Here is a 12,500-nt window from a genome sequence, read left to right on the forward strand (position 1 = left end):
TCAGACTTGTCTGTCTGCTGTGTATCTGATACCTCTGTTTGGGTGTTTCATGGTCATCTCGAACACGTTGGGACATTAAGTCCCTGAAACTTGCTCATCTGTAGTCTTTCCTGTCTCGGTAAAGGGAAGTTCCAGTGGCACTGGCCAAAAACCCTGGAGGTAATTTAACTCTTCCTTTTTTCTCACCTCGCTCATCTGAATCCAGCGGGAAGTCCCAGCAGCTCCGCTTTCCTGCTAGGACACCGAACCTGACATCCCCATCCCCCCTAGCGCCCAGTCGGGCCTGAGCCCAGATTGCTCAGGAACCTGCGCCTCCTTTTTCTGCTCCGTCTTCATTTCCCTGCAGTCTGTGCCTTAGCACAGCAGCAGAGTGACCTTTTAAAGGCCTAGCTCCGCTCACACCAGTAGCTCCCCTTTCAGGCAGAGACTAACTAAAGTCCCGCAAGGCCCTTTGTGATCGGGCCTGGCCCCCGAGGCCTTGGGGACCTCCCTTCCAGAACCCCAGCCCCTCTGCCCGGGCACACAGGAGCTTGCCGTCCGTAGGCCACACCTGTTCCGACCTCTGGGCCTTTGCTGTGTTGTCCCTTCTGCCCTGGTGCTCTTCTCCAGGATGGCATCCCCTCATCTCCTTGAGTTCTCTGCTCACACATCACCTTAGAGAAGGTGGTCTTCCATGAGCAACGTGTATAAATTCCTCACACACCCCCTTTGCTGCAGGCCCGGCGCTGGTACTCTGATATGTGTCTGTATCTGGCACGCCAGAGATGCAGTGCTTACTGATCGGCGTGTTCACTGCTAGACACCTGGCCCCCAGTCATCATTTGCAGAATAGAGGAATGAACTGCACAGCTTCTGCACGTATCAGAGTAGCGTGTGAGATTCTCCTTGAGCTGGGCCAGTCCTGCTCCAAGCTTTTTTCTGTCTCTTGCCCAGGGGTTTGGCCTCTTGATGGCACTGCCACCACTCCCCCCTGGCATCAGGTGCCTTTCTCTTTCTGTTCTACTGGTTTACCCCCTCTGGATTCCTGTATCAGGGATGGTGGGTGTCACACTCACTCCGTCCAACCCACAGGAGACCCTCAGAATTGCAGGCCTTTCTTAGCACTTTTGAACATGTGTCCGAGCTAACCCGGTTGGCCCCTGGAGGTGCCTCTCCTTACTTGGATCCCTGCAGCACAGAGCTCAGCGGTGCCCTCCAGGAGGAGATGCGTTTGCTTGGTGTGAGGCTGCAGGGGGTCCTCAGTGCCAAGGGCAAGGCCCCTGGGCGCACCTGAGGTGCTCGTTGATCACAGTTACCATCACTGTTGGTTTTTCTCTTTTTGTTGGATAATGCTAGAATGGTTCAGCATTGACGACATTTGCTTCTCACTCATTTGATTGTCTGTGTCTGTCTCAAGTTTGTAGCATGTGACAATGAACTTTTTAGTTTCTGGATGAACAGCTGGATGATTAAAATGGGTAAAAGTAATATGTGCTCATGAAAAAATTTCAAGCAGAATAGAAGGTATGAAGTGAAAAGGGAACAATCCCATGTTCCAGAATTGAGGTAATTACCATTCTGTCTTTTATGAATCTTTCCATATTGCTGTTTCTTAACATGTGCATTTAGATGTTAGCAGCATAGATTTGTCAAAAAACCTGTTGTCGTCATGGGATGAAGTCGTAGATATTGCTGATCAGCTCAAGCACCTGGAAGTCCTTAATCTCAGGTATGAACACGCGGTTGCCTAATTGTCGGCATCTCTGTGGGAAAGAGCTGGGGAGGACGGCTTAGTTGAATTTATTTATCTAAGTTTAACTTATTCCTTAATATTCTTCGATGATTCTAGTTTTTCAAATGGTCACCTGAGGTGATTCATTAATAGGTAACGTGTTTTACTTTTGACGCGGGCAGCGGGGCAGGGTGGCTACTGCACTGAGCTGGAAGGTCTTTGTGCTTCTTACAGGCCTGACCGTAGAAGATGGCCCATCTGGGGACTCGGATATTTAAGTGGGCAGGAGATGTGATTAACCTTCCAGCACTTCATTGCTTTAGGAATGAGTCATTTCATTGGGATGCTGCTTAGTTCAGTTCTGATAAGGAATTTTCACTGAGCTCTGTATTTAACTAATGTCACAATTTTCCAGGCCTTCTTGAGTATCTGATTAGTTTTAATCTCAGAACCTAACTTTCCCAGGGCTCGGCCAGGAACCCCCTTTCACACCTGAGCCAACTTTACACGTACAGGTGAGTTGTTCCTGGCTCAGGCAGGTTCAGTGGAGCAGTTGGACAGGCCTAAATTAGTTATCCTTGCAAATAGAGCACAGAGTGTACTTCGACCCATGGCGTCACCTTTTCTGGAAATAAGGGCTTTAATGGTACCTTCATTCACAGTGACTGTCAAGATGGGATACCTTCTGAGGGAAAAAAAAGGTATGGGGTACATTCTGAGATTAGGATCTTGAGAGAGAACTTCAGGGCAGTAATTTATTTCATCCATCCTGTTAGCAGGCTCTGTTTAGAAGCAGAATTCTAGCCCACAACCTAGCACGTCAGTAAGACTCTTGAGAGCGGGACTGAATTTTACAGCGTCCAGAGCCGCAGCTTGTGCGGCCAGAAGCTGACCTCACAGATCAGTGCCTGAGCCTTGTGTTTCAGGAAACCTGCAGCCTCACCACGGCCCTAACCCCATAAACACACCTCTGCCTGTTAGATACCAAGTTGTATCTTGTAACTATTAAAAATTAGACAGTCTTGACTCACTTTGTGTTTAGTATAATCGCATTTTAAGGTTGAAACAAACCAGACTCCTCATATCAAATCCCAAAGTACTGCTTTCAGTGACTGTCCCAGTTGGGCCTCCTCTATCGCCATAAGCTCATCGTGTCTCCTCTTCTACACAGTGAAAACAAACTAAAATTTCCCTCCGGTTCACCACCTCCAACTGGAACATTTTCTGCATTGAAGGTTTTAGTCCTTAACCGGATAGGAATCACATGGACGGAGGTAAACATATTTCTTTGCTTTGTTACCCAGTAATAAATAGTTTTAAATTCTTGGTTTAATGGGGGATTGAAGCTCAACGGTGACTTCATTTTAATCCTCCTATTATCCAGATAACAGGGTTCTTTAAACAGCCTTACAGAAAGGAGTTACAAAACCCTCACAGTTAGTAGAATGTGGTATCTCAGAATCCATCCTGTTTCTCTTGGTGCCTCTGATTAGTCCTGGTGTCTCCTGAGCAGTGGCTCTCCTGGTGGTCTGCACCAAGTACGTGCTGAGCTTTGAGAAGCCTTAGAGTTAGCTCTGGATTGAGCTTTTAGCTGCCTGAGTTTCCCCACGAGTGTTCTTAGGGCCGAGGCCGAGCCTCAGAAAGGTTCTCACACCCTTTTCTTGTTTGCAGTTTGGCTCCTAGAAGCCACTGTTCAGGTACACAGCTGGGTTCGAAAGTGGACTCGTGGGTCCTGGGCCCTGCAGCCTTTGGAACTTAGATCTGGTACTACTCAGTTCTGTCAGAGGTTAACTGACTTCACACACCCAGAACACTCCACTTTCAAACCAAGTGCAGATAAATACATCCCAGCAAAGCTGTTCATCTGTGAAGTGCCACCTGGGCACCTCCCCAAGAGATAAGGGGCCTTTCACTTGGGCTGTCCGTGGCTACAGCCGCCCGACTTCCTTCCTAGGGTTCCTTCCTTGAGAGCAGCTCCCTCCAGAACAGGAAGGAAGGGCACGGAGAGACTCTGGAGGTGGAGATGGCAGTACAGGTCCAGTGAGAAAATGTAGAAATAGTTGTTGATAAAGTTTGTCGTATTAGTACATTCTTTATAAACCCAGATTGGCATTGAGAAGTAAGGAAAGGTGTTTCACATGTTTCCTTCCGTTGGTTAAACAAACTGTATCCAATAATGAGAACGTGCTAGGTCACCAGTTCCACTTTGTACAGGTCAGGATATGCCTAAATGATGGGCTGATACCTGTCCTGGTTGGTTCCAGGTGCCCGAAGTTGTGTGCTCCTGTGTCATTAAAGCACGGCCCTTTAACACCGTAATTTTATCAGCCGTCCACTGGCACTCCTGGCCTGAGACAGAGTCTGTAGCAAAATGTCCGAAGGCATTTTTCTTTCCTTTTTAATCTTATCTTGTTTTATTTTATGTTTTGGCCGCCCCGCGTGCGGGATCTTACTTCCCCCAATAGGGATCCAGCCTGTGCCCCCGGCACTGTAAACATGGAGTCTTAACCACTGGACGGCCAGGGAAGTTCCCAAGGCACTTATTTCTACAACAGTAGCTAAACTGCATCCGTGTGGAGGCTCTAGTGATAAGCACGTGGGGAGAATGACCAGCGAGGCCGCGTCACCCTGCCTTGACTTTCCCCCCAGGTGCTCCACTGCGCCTCCAGGTGTCCTGTCCTTGAGAAACTGTACCTTGAGTCCAACGGTATCGTCATTTCAGAAAGGTAACCAGGGTTTTACATCAACGCATCGGTCACCATTTAGTCATTCATTTTTTTTTTTATTAGTTCAAAAGCATTTTTATGTATTAAAGTATAGTTTTTCCAAACTTCAAGGGTAAAGAGGTATAATCATTCTCTCTCTGACAAGTAGCTGCGTATCCTTTAGTCACTCTGAATAAATAAATGATCTCAATTATACCTAACGTTAAGTTTTAGGAGGATGTGCAAATAAGAATTAGAGAAATGCTTATTATTCATTGCCTTCACAAATTAGAATGTCAACTCAAACTTCACTAAGAGGTTCTAATTGAGGAAACCCCATCAGAGTGAAAGCCTTGAATTAAATATTTTTGAAGCCATGAATTATATTAGTTTTACATAAATGTATTTAACTTCTAAGTGGGGGTTCTGTAGGAGATGCTCTAAGGATTAAATAATGGATTTTAAATTAGCATTATCTTTTCAAGGTCAGTGTACCAAAGTACAGCCCTCCATATCCCTAGGTTCTGCATCCACAGATCCAACCAACCACACATGGAAAATATTTGGGGGAAAAAAAATTCCAGAAAGTTCCTAAAAGCAAAGCTTGAATTTGCCGGGCACTGGAACTGTTTACATTGTATTAGGTGTTACAAGTACTCCACAGGTGATTTAAAATATATGGAGGATGTGTGTAGGTTATATGCAGATGCTATGTCACTTTATATAAGGGACTTGAGCATCCTCAGGTTTTGGTGTCCACGGGGGTCCTGGAACTAATCCCCCATGGATTCTGAGGGATGACTGTGTAAAAAGCTTGTTGTCTTAAGCAGATTAAATATGTTGTTGCCTAATCTTCCTCTTATGTTGGTATCATTAAATTAGTATGTAAAACAAACTTAAACATGGACACATTTACAGCAAATTCTCAAAGGATTCAAATTAATGAAAATTTACTGTTCAGAATGATTTTATTATACAGGCAAATGTAGTTTTTTAAAAATTAAACTTTTAATTTTGAGGTAATTTTAGATTCACGTGCAGTTATAAGAAATAGTACCCAGAGATCACATGTTCCCATCACCCAGTTTCCCCGTTGGTAGGGCCTTTCAAAGCTATGGTCAGTATCACAACTAGGACACTGGTCCAGTCGAGAGACAGAACATTCCCATCACCGCTAGGATCCTTTATGGTGCCCTTTTATACTCATATCATATACTTGCCCCCCACCCCCTGACCTCTCCTTAACACCAGATGCAGGTATTTTAGGGCTGTATCTTTGAAAACAATTAAGAAATGAAATTTATGTTGAAAAAATTTTATCTTCCATACAGGCCGACTGATGTTCTCCAGACGGTCAAGTTGTTAGACCTTTCTTCTAATCAATTAATTGATGAAAACCAGCTGTTTCTCATAGCATCTATGCCCAGGTAACCCGCTCCTAAAATGCCTATTACAATAGTTCTTAGTAAATTTTTCGTGAATGGATCCTATGCTATATATACTTTCTCAGTGGAAATATGATAATGATGATGGAATTCCCAAATTGAGTAGTTCCCTTTGGGCAATTTTTATTTGAATTCATTTAGAGAATTGACTTGTGAACCACATACAGTGTAGTCTATGTCTGTACTAGATCATTGAAGAATGAATAATTTGGCCCTGGTGCTGATATCAAAAGTCTTCACTCATTGAACTTTGGGAAGTAAGACTGTGTCTCTTTGCTCTCTGACACCCATTTATTTAGCACCTAGCACAGCAGGAGGCCCAGGAATTGTTTGATGACTGCATCAGAATGTAGCACAGAGAGTCCGCTTTGCATGCCCTAAATTGGACTTTAAGGTTTCTAAGCATTTCTCATGGGATCAAAACCTAGGTTGTAGGAAAAAATTTACAAATCTAGTCTGGTTGAAATAGCCCATAGCATTTTATATTGTCCTATGTAATCAAACTTAACATTTTTACATTTCAGATTAGAACAACTAATCCTTTCTGACATTGGACTTGCTTCTATACATTTTCCAGACGCTGGAATTGGTATATGAGATTATTCAGTAACCCCTCCCCCGGCTCCCCCATACTTTAGCTTTGTTTCCCTTCTACTGTGTAACTCAATTCTCCTTCTAGGGTGCAAAACATCAATGTTTCCTTCCTTGCAATACCTTGTACTAAATGACAATCGCATATCACAGGTGAGAGCTTTTCAGAATGTATGTATTTACATTATCACTTACTTCCATTCTCATGATGCAGTTTGTAGGTTCCTGCTGTTAAAGAATATTTTAAATTGAAAGAGAAATGCTTCCTTGGAGTGAAACTCCTCACACAAACCCAAAAATATTAAGAAAGAGATTAATTCACACTTAACCAGCCCGTCTGTCAGTTTACAAGGCACAGTTGTAAAATATGTGGCCTTCCTCGTGGTTGCTCGCTGCATGGTGAAATTCCATGCCTCCAGTGGAACTGGGGACTTTTGCTTTTCTGCTGCTGGTCCGAATAATCTGAAAACTTAACCTGAAACATGTTTATTTTCATATGTTTTCTTTTGCCGGGTTTCAGTGGTCATCTATCAACGAGCTGGATAAGTTACAGAGCCTGCATGCGCTGTCCTGCACCAGAAACCCCCTGACTGAAAGCAGCAAAGACGCACAGACCACACGGCAGTTCATCATCGCCAGGATCGGTCAGCTGAGGACCCTGAACAAGTGTGCGGTGAGTACTGGTGTCCTGACAAGGTGTTTCTTAAACTAGAAACCAAACGGTCCAGTGTAAAGAGAAGTTACAGTGTCGTTTCCTCCAAATGGTATTATTTCCTCTCAGTGGCAGTTTTTTCCAGCTCCTCGGGAGGTGGTGTTACACTCAGATGCCTGCAGGGAAACCCGCTGCTCAGCTGCCCTGGCAGCCCCAGTTTTTGTCATTTGAGGCAGGGGAGGAATACTGGGTACTCTCTCAGTAAGTCAGCTCCTCCAGGCTGAGGACCTCATGTTGTGACCTTGGGCCCCAGGCATAGTCCAGATACTTCCATGAAGAAAAGGATAAAACTGAAATCCACTTTTCTTTTTGAAGAAACTCCTGGATCCTGTTAACATTAAAAAGGAAAGGTAGAAATATATTGTCTTGTCCCTTTCAGTTTAATTATTCTCTACGGGTAGGGGGTGGAGAAAGGAGAGAGTGTCACACACACTCGTTAGAAAAGTGCTTTAACAGACCTGCTTTTATTTCACATCCATATAGATTCAACGAGAGGAAAGGCGTGGGGCTGAGCTTGATTACCGAAAAGCATTCGGAAATGAATGGAAAAAGGCTGGTGGACATCAAGATCCAGACAAAAACAGACCAAACGAGGAATTTCTTGCAGCCCATCCCAGATACCAGTCACTCTGCCTCAGTACGTACTGGGCACCAGGGCCCTCACGGGGCTGCGGGGGGGGGACTGTCCACTAGGACACAGTTCCCTTTGGGTGTCAAAGGAGGTCCTCAGTGTTGTTGCTTTTCTCCACTGGGTCTTTGTTATACTCATCTAAATGGACAGTAGGGGCTCTAGCAGCTAGTTGGGAGCAGATAATTAATTAAAGAGTTGTCTTTAGAGAAGATAAATCTGCAGCATCTCTTAGCAGAAGGAGGAGGGGAAGGCAGCTCTTAAACAGAAGTTCTTCTCATCTTAGCATTTACTCAATGAACTTTCGATTCCAGGAGGCGGGTCCCACTTCCTACTTTAGGAAGGGCAGGAAGGCCTCCAGGTTATCTCAACCCTGGCTATACCCTAGGGAATTTTTTAAATGAAGAACATTTAATGTGGAACCCAGGCGTTGGTATTTTTTAAGCTCTCTCCCCAGGTAATTTTAATGTTCATGAGAGCTGAGTGTAGCTTTCCTGAGTGCTCTGTTCGGAGGGCTCACCAGCCCTGGCGCTTGGTGTGCAAGGCGCTTCCTGACCTCCAGCCTGGCTCCTTGGACACTGAAGCTCCGACTTCAGGACTCTTTGTCCCTGATGTACTTTCCATTTCGATTTCATTATTATTCCAAATTTCCCTCTTATGCAGTTTTCTTTTTTATATATTTAATAATGTGAGAAGCTCACTGCATAAACACTTCAGGCTGGAACATTATCTTTAAGGAAGAGACGCTGCCCGTGGGAACTGCTGTCAAATGACTCCATTAGCTGGCCCGATTTCCTGGCCACTTGAGGTGAATTCTAAATCACTCGGGGGCAGGGCAGGGAAGGCTCTAAAGCAGCCCTGCAGGTATGGCTCACTATCTCCCCACTAAGAATGTAGAATACAAAGCAGAGCGTGGAGGGTATTTATAGACATTTCATCCCTGGTGGCCCTGGCAGAAGTGAGAGGAGGAAAAGGGGGCTGCTTTCCTTACATCTTACGTAGAGGCTGCATTTCCTGGCAGGGGACCTGGTTTGCAGCGGTGGTTCTGGGTGCCCAGAGCAGCACTGCACGACCTGGCTGAAACCTGGTGAAGGTGTTTGTGAGTCGAGTTTCTCTCAGGTCCCAGAAAGAAAGGGAACTATGACCAAAGGTGAAACTCGCGTCAGCGTTCTGAGTATTTGCGGGCACAGCCTCTTCTTGTCTCTAGGGATCAGTGATGGGATACACGGAAGACTGGAGGGTTCCAGGCTTGGCAGCCGTTGCTGTCTGTCCATCCCTCCAAAAAATACACTAAACCAGTAACCAAATAAAAGGAAGCAGATCCCAGGTTCGCATCCAGCTGCTGCTGGGTTCATCCTGGGAAGGAAAAGGCTAGGTTGACACTTAACCTGTACATTTGTTTCCCTTACAGGCCTTTTGGTTTATCATTCATCCTTTTTCATTTCTCCTTAAACAGAATATGGCGCACCTGAAGATGGGGAACTCAAAGTGCAACAACCATTTTTGCTCAAAAACCAGCTACTAAGTAAGAACCCCACATTCAAAGACCGCTTATTTGTGTTTGAGTCCTTAGATGCTGAAATAGTGATGACCTTATAGGGATTGTTTCTTTTAAGTAAGTACCTAGAGGAGTAGTTCAGTTTTTAAAGAAATGATGACTCTCAAACATTTCTAAATTCTGACTTTGAACATGTTAGCAGTTCCCATTCTTTAAACTCATTTAACAGTTTCACACATGTGGGAAGTATCTGAGTAGTGAACTGAACTGTGATTTGGAAATTCATGGCTTTTCTTACACTTGAAAACCTAGATAAAACGTCAGGAAAGAAGTACTAAGGAGAAACGGGAAAGCCATAGAATGTTGGTCGAGCTCTTTTTTGTTGTTGTTAGTAATTCAGTGAAGTATTAATAGAAGGAATTTTAAACGTCAGTAAGCATCCTATTCCTTTAGTGGGATTTGAGCCAAGTTGTATGAAGAGCTGCGTCCTTTGGCCGTGGCTGGTAATGTGCATGTGATGTAAATCCTTCCTACAGCAGGGCTCAATTCATCTCTTTCCTTTTTTCTTTCAAGCACTGAAGATAAAACATCCTAATCAACTTGATCAGAAAGTCATAGAGAAACAACTGCCAGGTAAGAATGAGTCTCTCTCTCTCTCTCCTCCTTATGCTTCTGAATCGCTGGCCCCTCAACTCGAGGTGGCTGGAGGTAAAACATTTCATTCATTTCTGAAGTTGTGGACTCTCACAGCTTATAGGTTTTCACTAGCTTTTACGTTCTAAAATGCTAACACCATGCTAATAACATCACTCCCCCCTGAAAGTTCAAGTCTCGCATAACTTTCAGCTCATCTAGAGAACAGCTTGCTTTGTCCGTGGTTGCCTCTTCAGCCAGAGGCAGTAGCATGGGAGCTCGCCCTTCGGGGCCTCCCCAGGCCCTCTGCTGGTTCGTTCTCACACTGCTGCTCCGGGGGCTTTCCTTGGCCAGAGATGTTCTGGCACTGGGCTTGGGTGCTTTCTATTCCTTACCAGTCAGGAGCCCCTGCAGAGACAGCTCTTGGACGCTGTTTTAATGGACACACTTGAAATGGTTTTCTTTAAAAAAAAACTACTTCAGAACTTTAAACCTTGATGCTGTTGGAACTGATTTTGTTTTATTTGGAAAATAAATACTTTTATGTCAACAAAATTAGATCAATGTAACTTACCTTAAACTGTCAGTCAAAAGAAAAATTACAGTCTGAATCTCAAAATTAAACTTGATTCACAGTTAAATACTAAAATATAAACAGCTTAAATTTAGCACAGTGAGGATTTGAAGAAGTAAAATATCTATTACCGTAAATGACTCTAGTGAAATACCCTTCTGGTTCCCTGTCAGTGCAGTGAATTCACATTGATTTTTTTAATTCATTTTTATCAAATAAAACAAGCTTATCATGGTATTGCTTATGGAAGGCTTTGGTTGTGCCCAAAGAAGTACCTTTATGATCCAGAACCATCATCTAGTATCAAATTACCAGTATTGCTCCATTTTTACTTACTAGAAATCCAGTTTCTATGCCTGTGAAGCGTAATGTTGCCACTGTTACATAATGATGAATTAAAATGAGTGGTCCCCGCTTCATTATTCTGTTTTCAGACTTGACTTCTGTCAGTAAGGGCATGATGCATGGGGACAGACGAGCGGGAGAGGGCCAGGACTTTCTGTTAAAAGCAGTTAGCTTTGGACGTGTTTGCACTTTTCCTTCTCTTACGTGAAATCAACTTGTGGGAACGTGCTCAAGAATGTTCTCGCTAGGGCTGTGTTAAGTTTCCTTTTCTGGGCTTCCCCTGGGAAGGCGCAGAACCCTCTGGGTCAGGCACTGTGGAGAGCGCAAATGAGTGCTGTCCCGGGCTGATGGCTCCTCCCCAACCTCCCACGGTGTTCACGGTCTGAGTTTTATTCATCCTCAGGTGGAACTAGCAGAGATTAGAATAATCTAGAGAAATTATATGTCATAATTATGCTTCAGGCAATTCCAAATCTGAGTCCTATATTCTCTGAACTCAGCAGTCAGAGTTAAGCCAGCACTAACCACCCTCTGCACAAGGAAAGCCAGTCCACCTAAATCTTTTGAAAGCACAAGATTATCTATCCAATATTCACAAATAAAAGAGCAAATTATGTTAATCGACACTGTAGTCTATTTAGTGTCTATATTCAGTACATAAACAAGAAAAGGGCCAGTTTTTATTCTAAAATAAAGATAACATTTATTATCACAAGTTGCATAAAAACAGCTTTTACAAAAATTATTTTTGATAGAAAAATATTTGTTTGAATACATGTGATCGTTGTAGGAACACCACACTATTGCTGTACCTCCAGCTAAAGCTTCAGAGAAACTGTATTGCTCATAATCAGACATCCAGTATTTACCACACCCATCTTTGGAGAGAAGTTCATAGTGTTTTCTGAACAAACCAAAGCTTTTCCTCATTAAGTTACATTGCCATGCCTGGTGGTCCCCTGTATGCGTATCGCATTACACACATAAACCACAATGATTACAGACTGGGAGCGCTGGAACGGGGCTTGTGGATCATTAGTCTACACCTCACTTAACAGAGGAGGGAACTAAAGCCAGAGAGACTGAGATGCGTCCTCATGGCGCCCGAGCCCCATGCCAGCGTTCTCTCAGTACCTCGTAAGTAAGTAAGTAAGCACAAAGGTTTAAAAAGTTAATGATTTCACTCACGTTTATTCTTCTGTGCTGAGAATATGATTTCTGGTTTATTCAGGTTAAGGAGGAACTATTAAACACCGCTGAAATGGTATGAAAACTCATCATCAAAGGGCACTTAGGTCAATCATCGGCTCCGTTTCCCCCAGCCTCCCAAACGACCCCCTAAGTGGTGACACTGATTGGTGGCCCACGTGGTGGGTGAGCCGTTCCCTGATCATTTACCTGGGTAAATTGATAGTATGAAATGACAGTGACAGCTGTCATTACAGTTGTCGTCTTGTCACGTGAGCTCATTTTACAGGTAACTGTCCTTTGAGAGAACTTGATGGTTTTTCTTTTCCTTGATAGAATCCATGACAATTCAAAAGGTGAAAGGCTTGCTGTCACGTCTTCTCAGAGTTCCTGTGTCAGAACTTCTGTTGTCCTATGAAAGTCCCAAAGTAAGTTGCCCGGCAAAACACAAAGTCGAGTTCCCCACGCTA

General features: G+C 44.0%; 2 protein-coding genes across 14 annotated transcripts in view; one reads left to right on the top strand and one right to left on the bottom strand.

Annotated features, from left to right (window-relative positions):
* TBCE (tubulin folding cofactor E) overlaps positions 1–12,500 on the top strand; it is a 114,807-nt gene that overhangs the window by 95,306 nt on the left and 7,001 nt on the right. For 6 of the 7 annotated variants that reach the window (XM_032608069.1, XM_032608066.1, XM_032608070.1 and 3 more), the window contains 11 exons: positions 1,609–1,708; positions 2,883–2,985; positions 4,361–4,437; positions 5,748–5,843; positions 6,386–6,450; positions 6,541–6,605; positions 6,973–7,125; positions 7,648–7,801; positions 9,249–9,317; positions 9,864–9,923; positions 12,367–12,458. In XM_032608069.1, coding sequence (XP_032463960.1) covers positions 1,609–1,708; positions 2,883–2,985; positions 4,361–4,437; positions 5,748–5,843; positions 6,386–6,450; positions 6,541–6,605; positions 6,973–7,125; positions 7,648–7,801; positions 9,249–9,317; positions 9,864–9,923; positions 12,367–12,458 — 1,034 coding nt within the window. Of the gene's footprint in view, positions 1–1,608; positions 1,709–2,882; positions 2,986–4,360; positions 4,438–5,747; positions 5,844–6,385; positions 6,451–6,540; positions 6,606–6,972; positions 7,126–7,647; positions 7,802–9,203; positions 9,318–9,863; positions 9,924–12,366; positions 12,459–12,500 lie in introns of those variants that run through there. The other variant, XR_004346171.1, reaches the window with a different exon arrangement.
* Positions 12,017–12,500, bottom strand: part of B3GALNT2 (beta-1,3-N-acetylgalactosaminyltransferase 2) — a 57,503-nt gene continuing 57,019 nt past the window's right edge. For 5 of the 7 annotated variants that reach the window (XR_004346172.1, XM_032608072.1, XM_032608078.1 and 2 more), the window contains one exon: positions 12,017–12,442. The gene's annotated coding sequence lies outside the window, so the exon portion shown is untranslated. The remainder of the gene's footprint in view (positions 12,443–12,500) is intronic. The other 2 variants (XM_032608076.1, XM_032608073.1) reach the window with 1 other exon arrangement.

Source organism: Phocoena sinus, chromosome 16, assembly GCF_008692025.1.
Source record: "Phocoena sinus isolate mPhoSin1 chromosome 16, mPhoSin1.pri, whole genome shotgun sequence".
NCBI lineage: Eukaryota > Metazoa > Chordata > Mammalia > Artiodactyla > Phocoenidae > Phocoena > Phocoena sinus.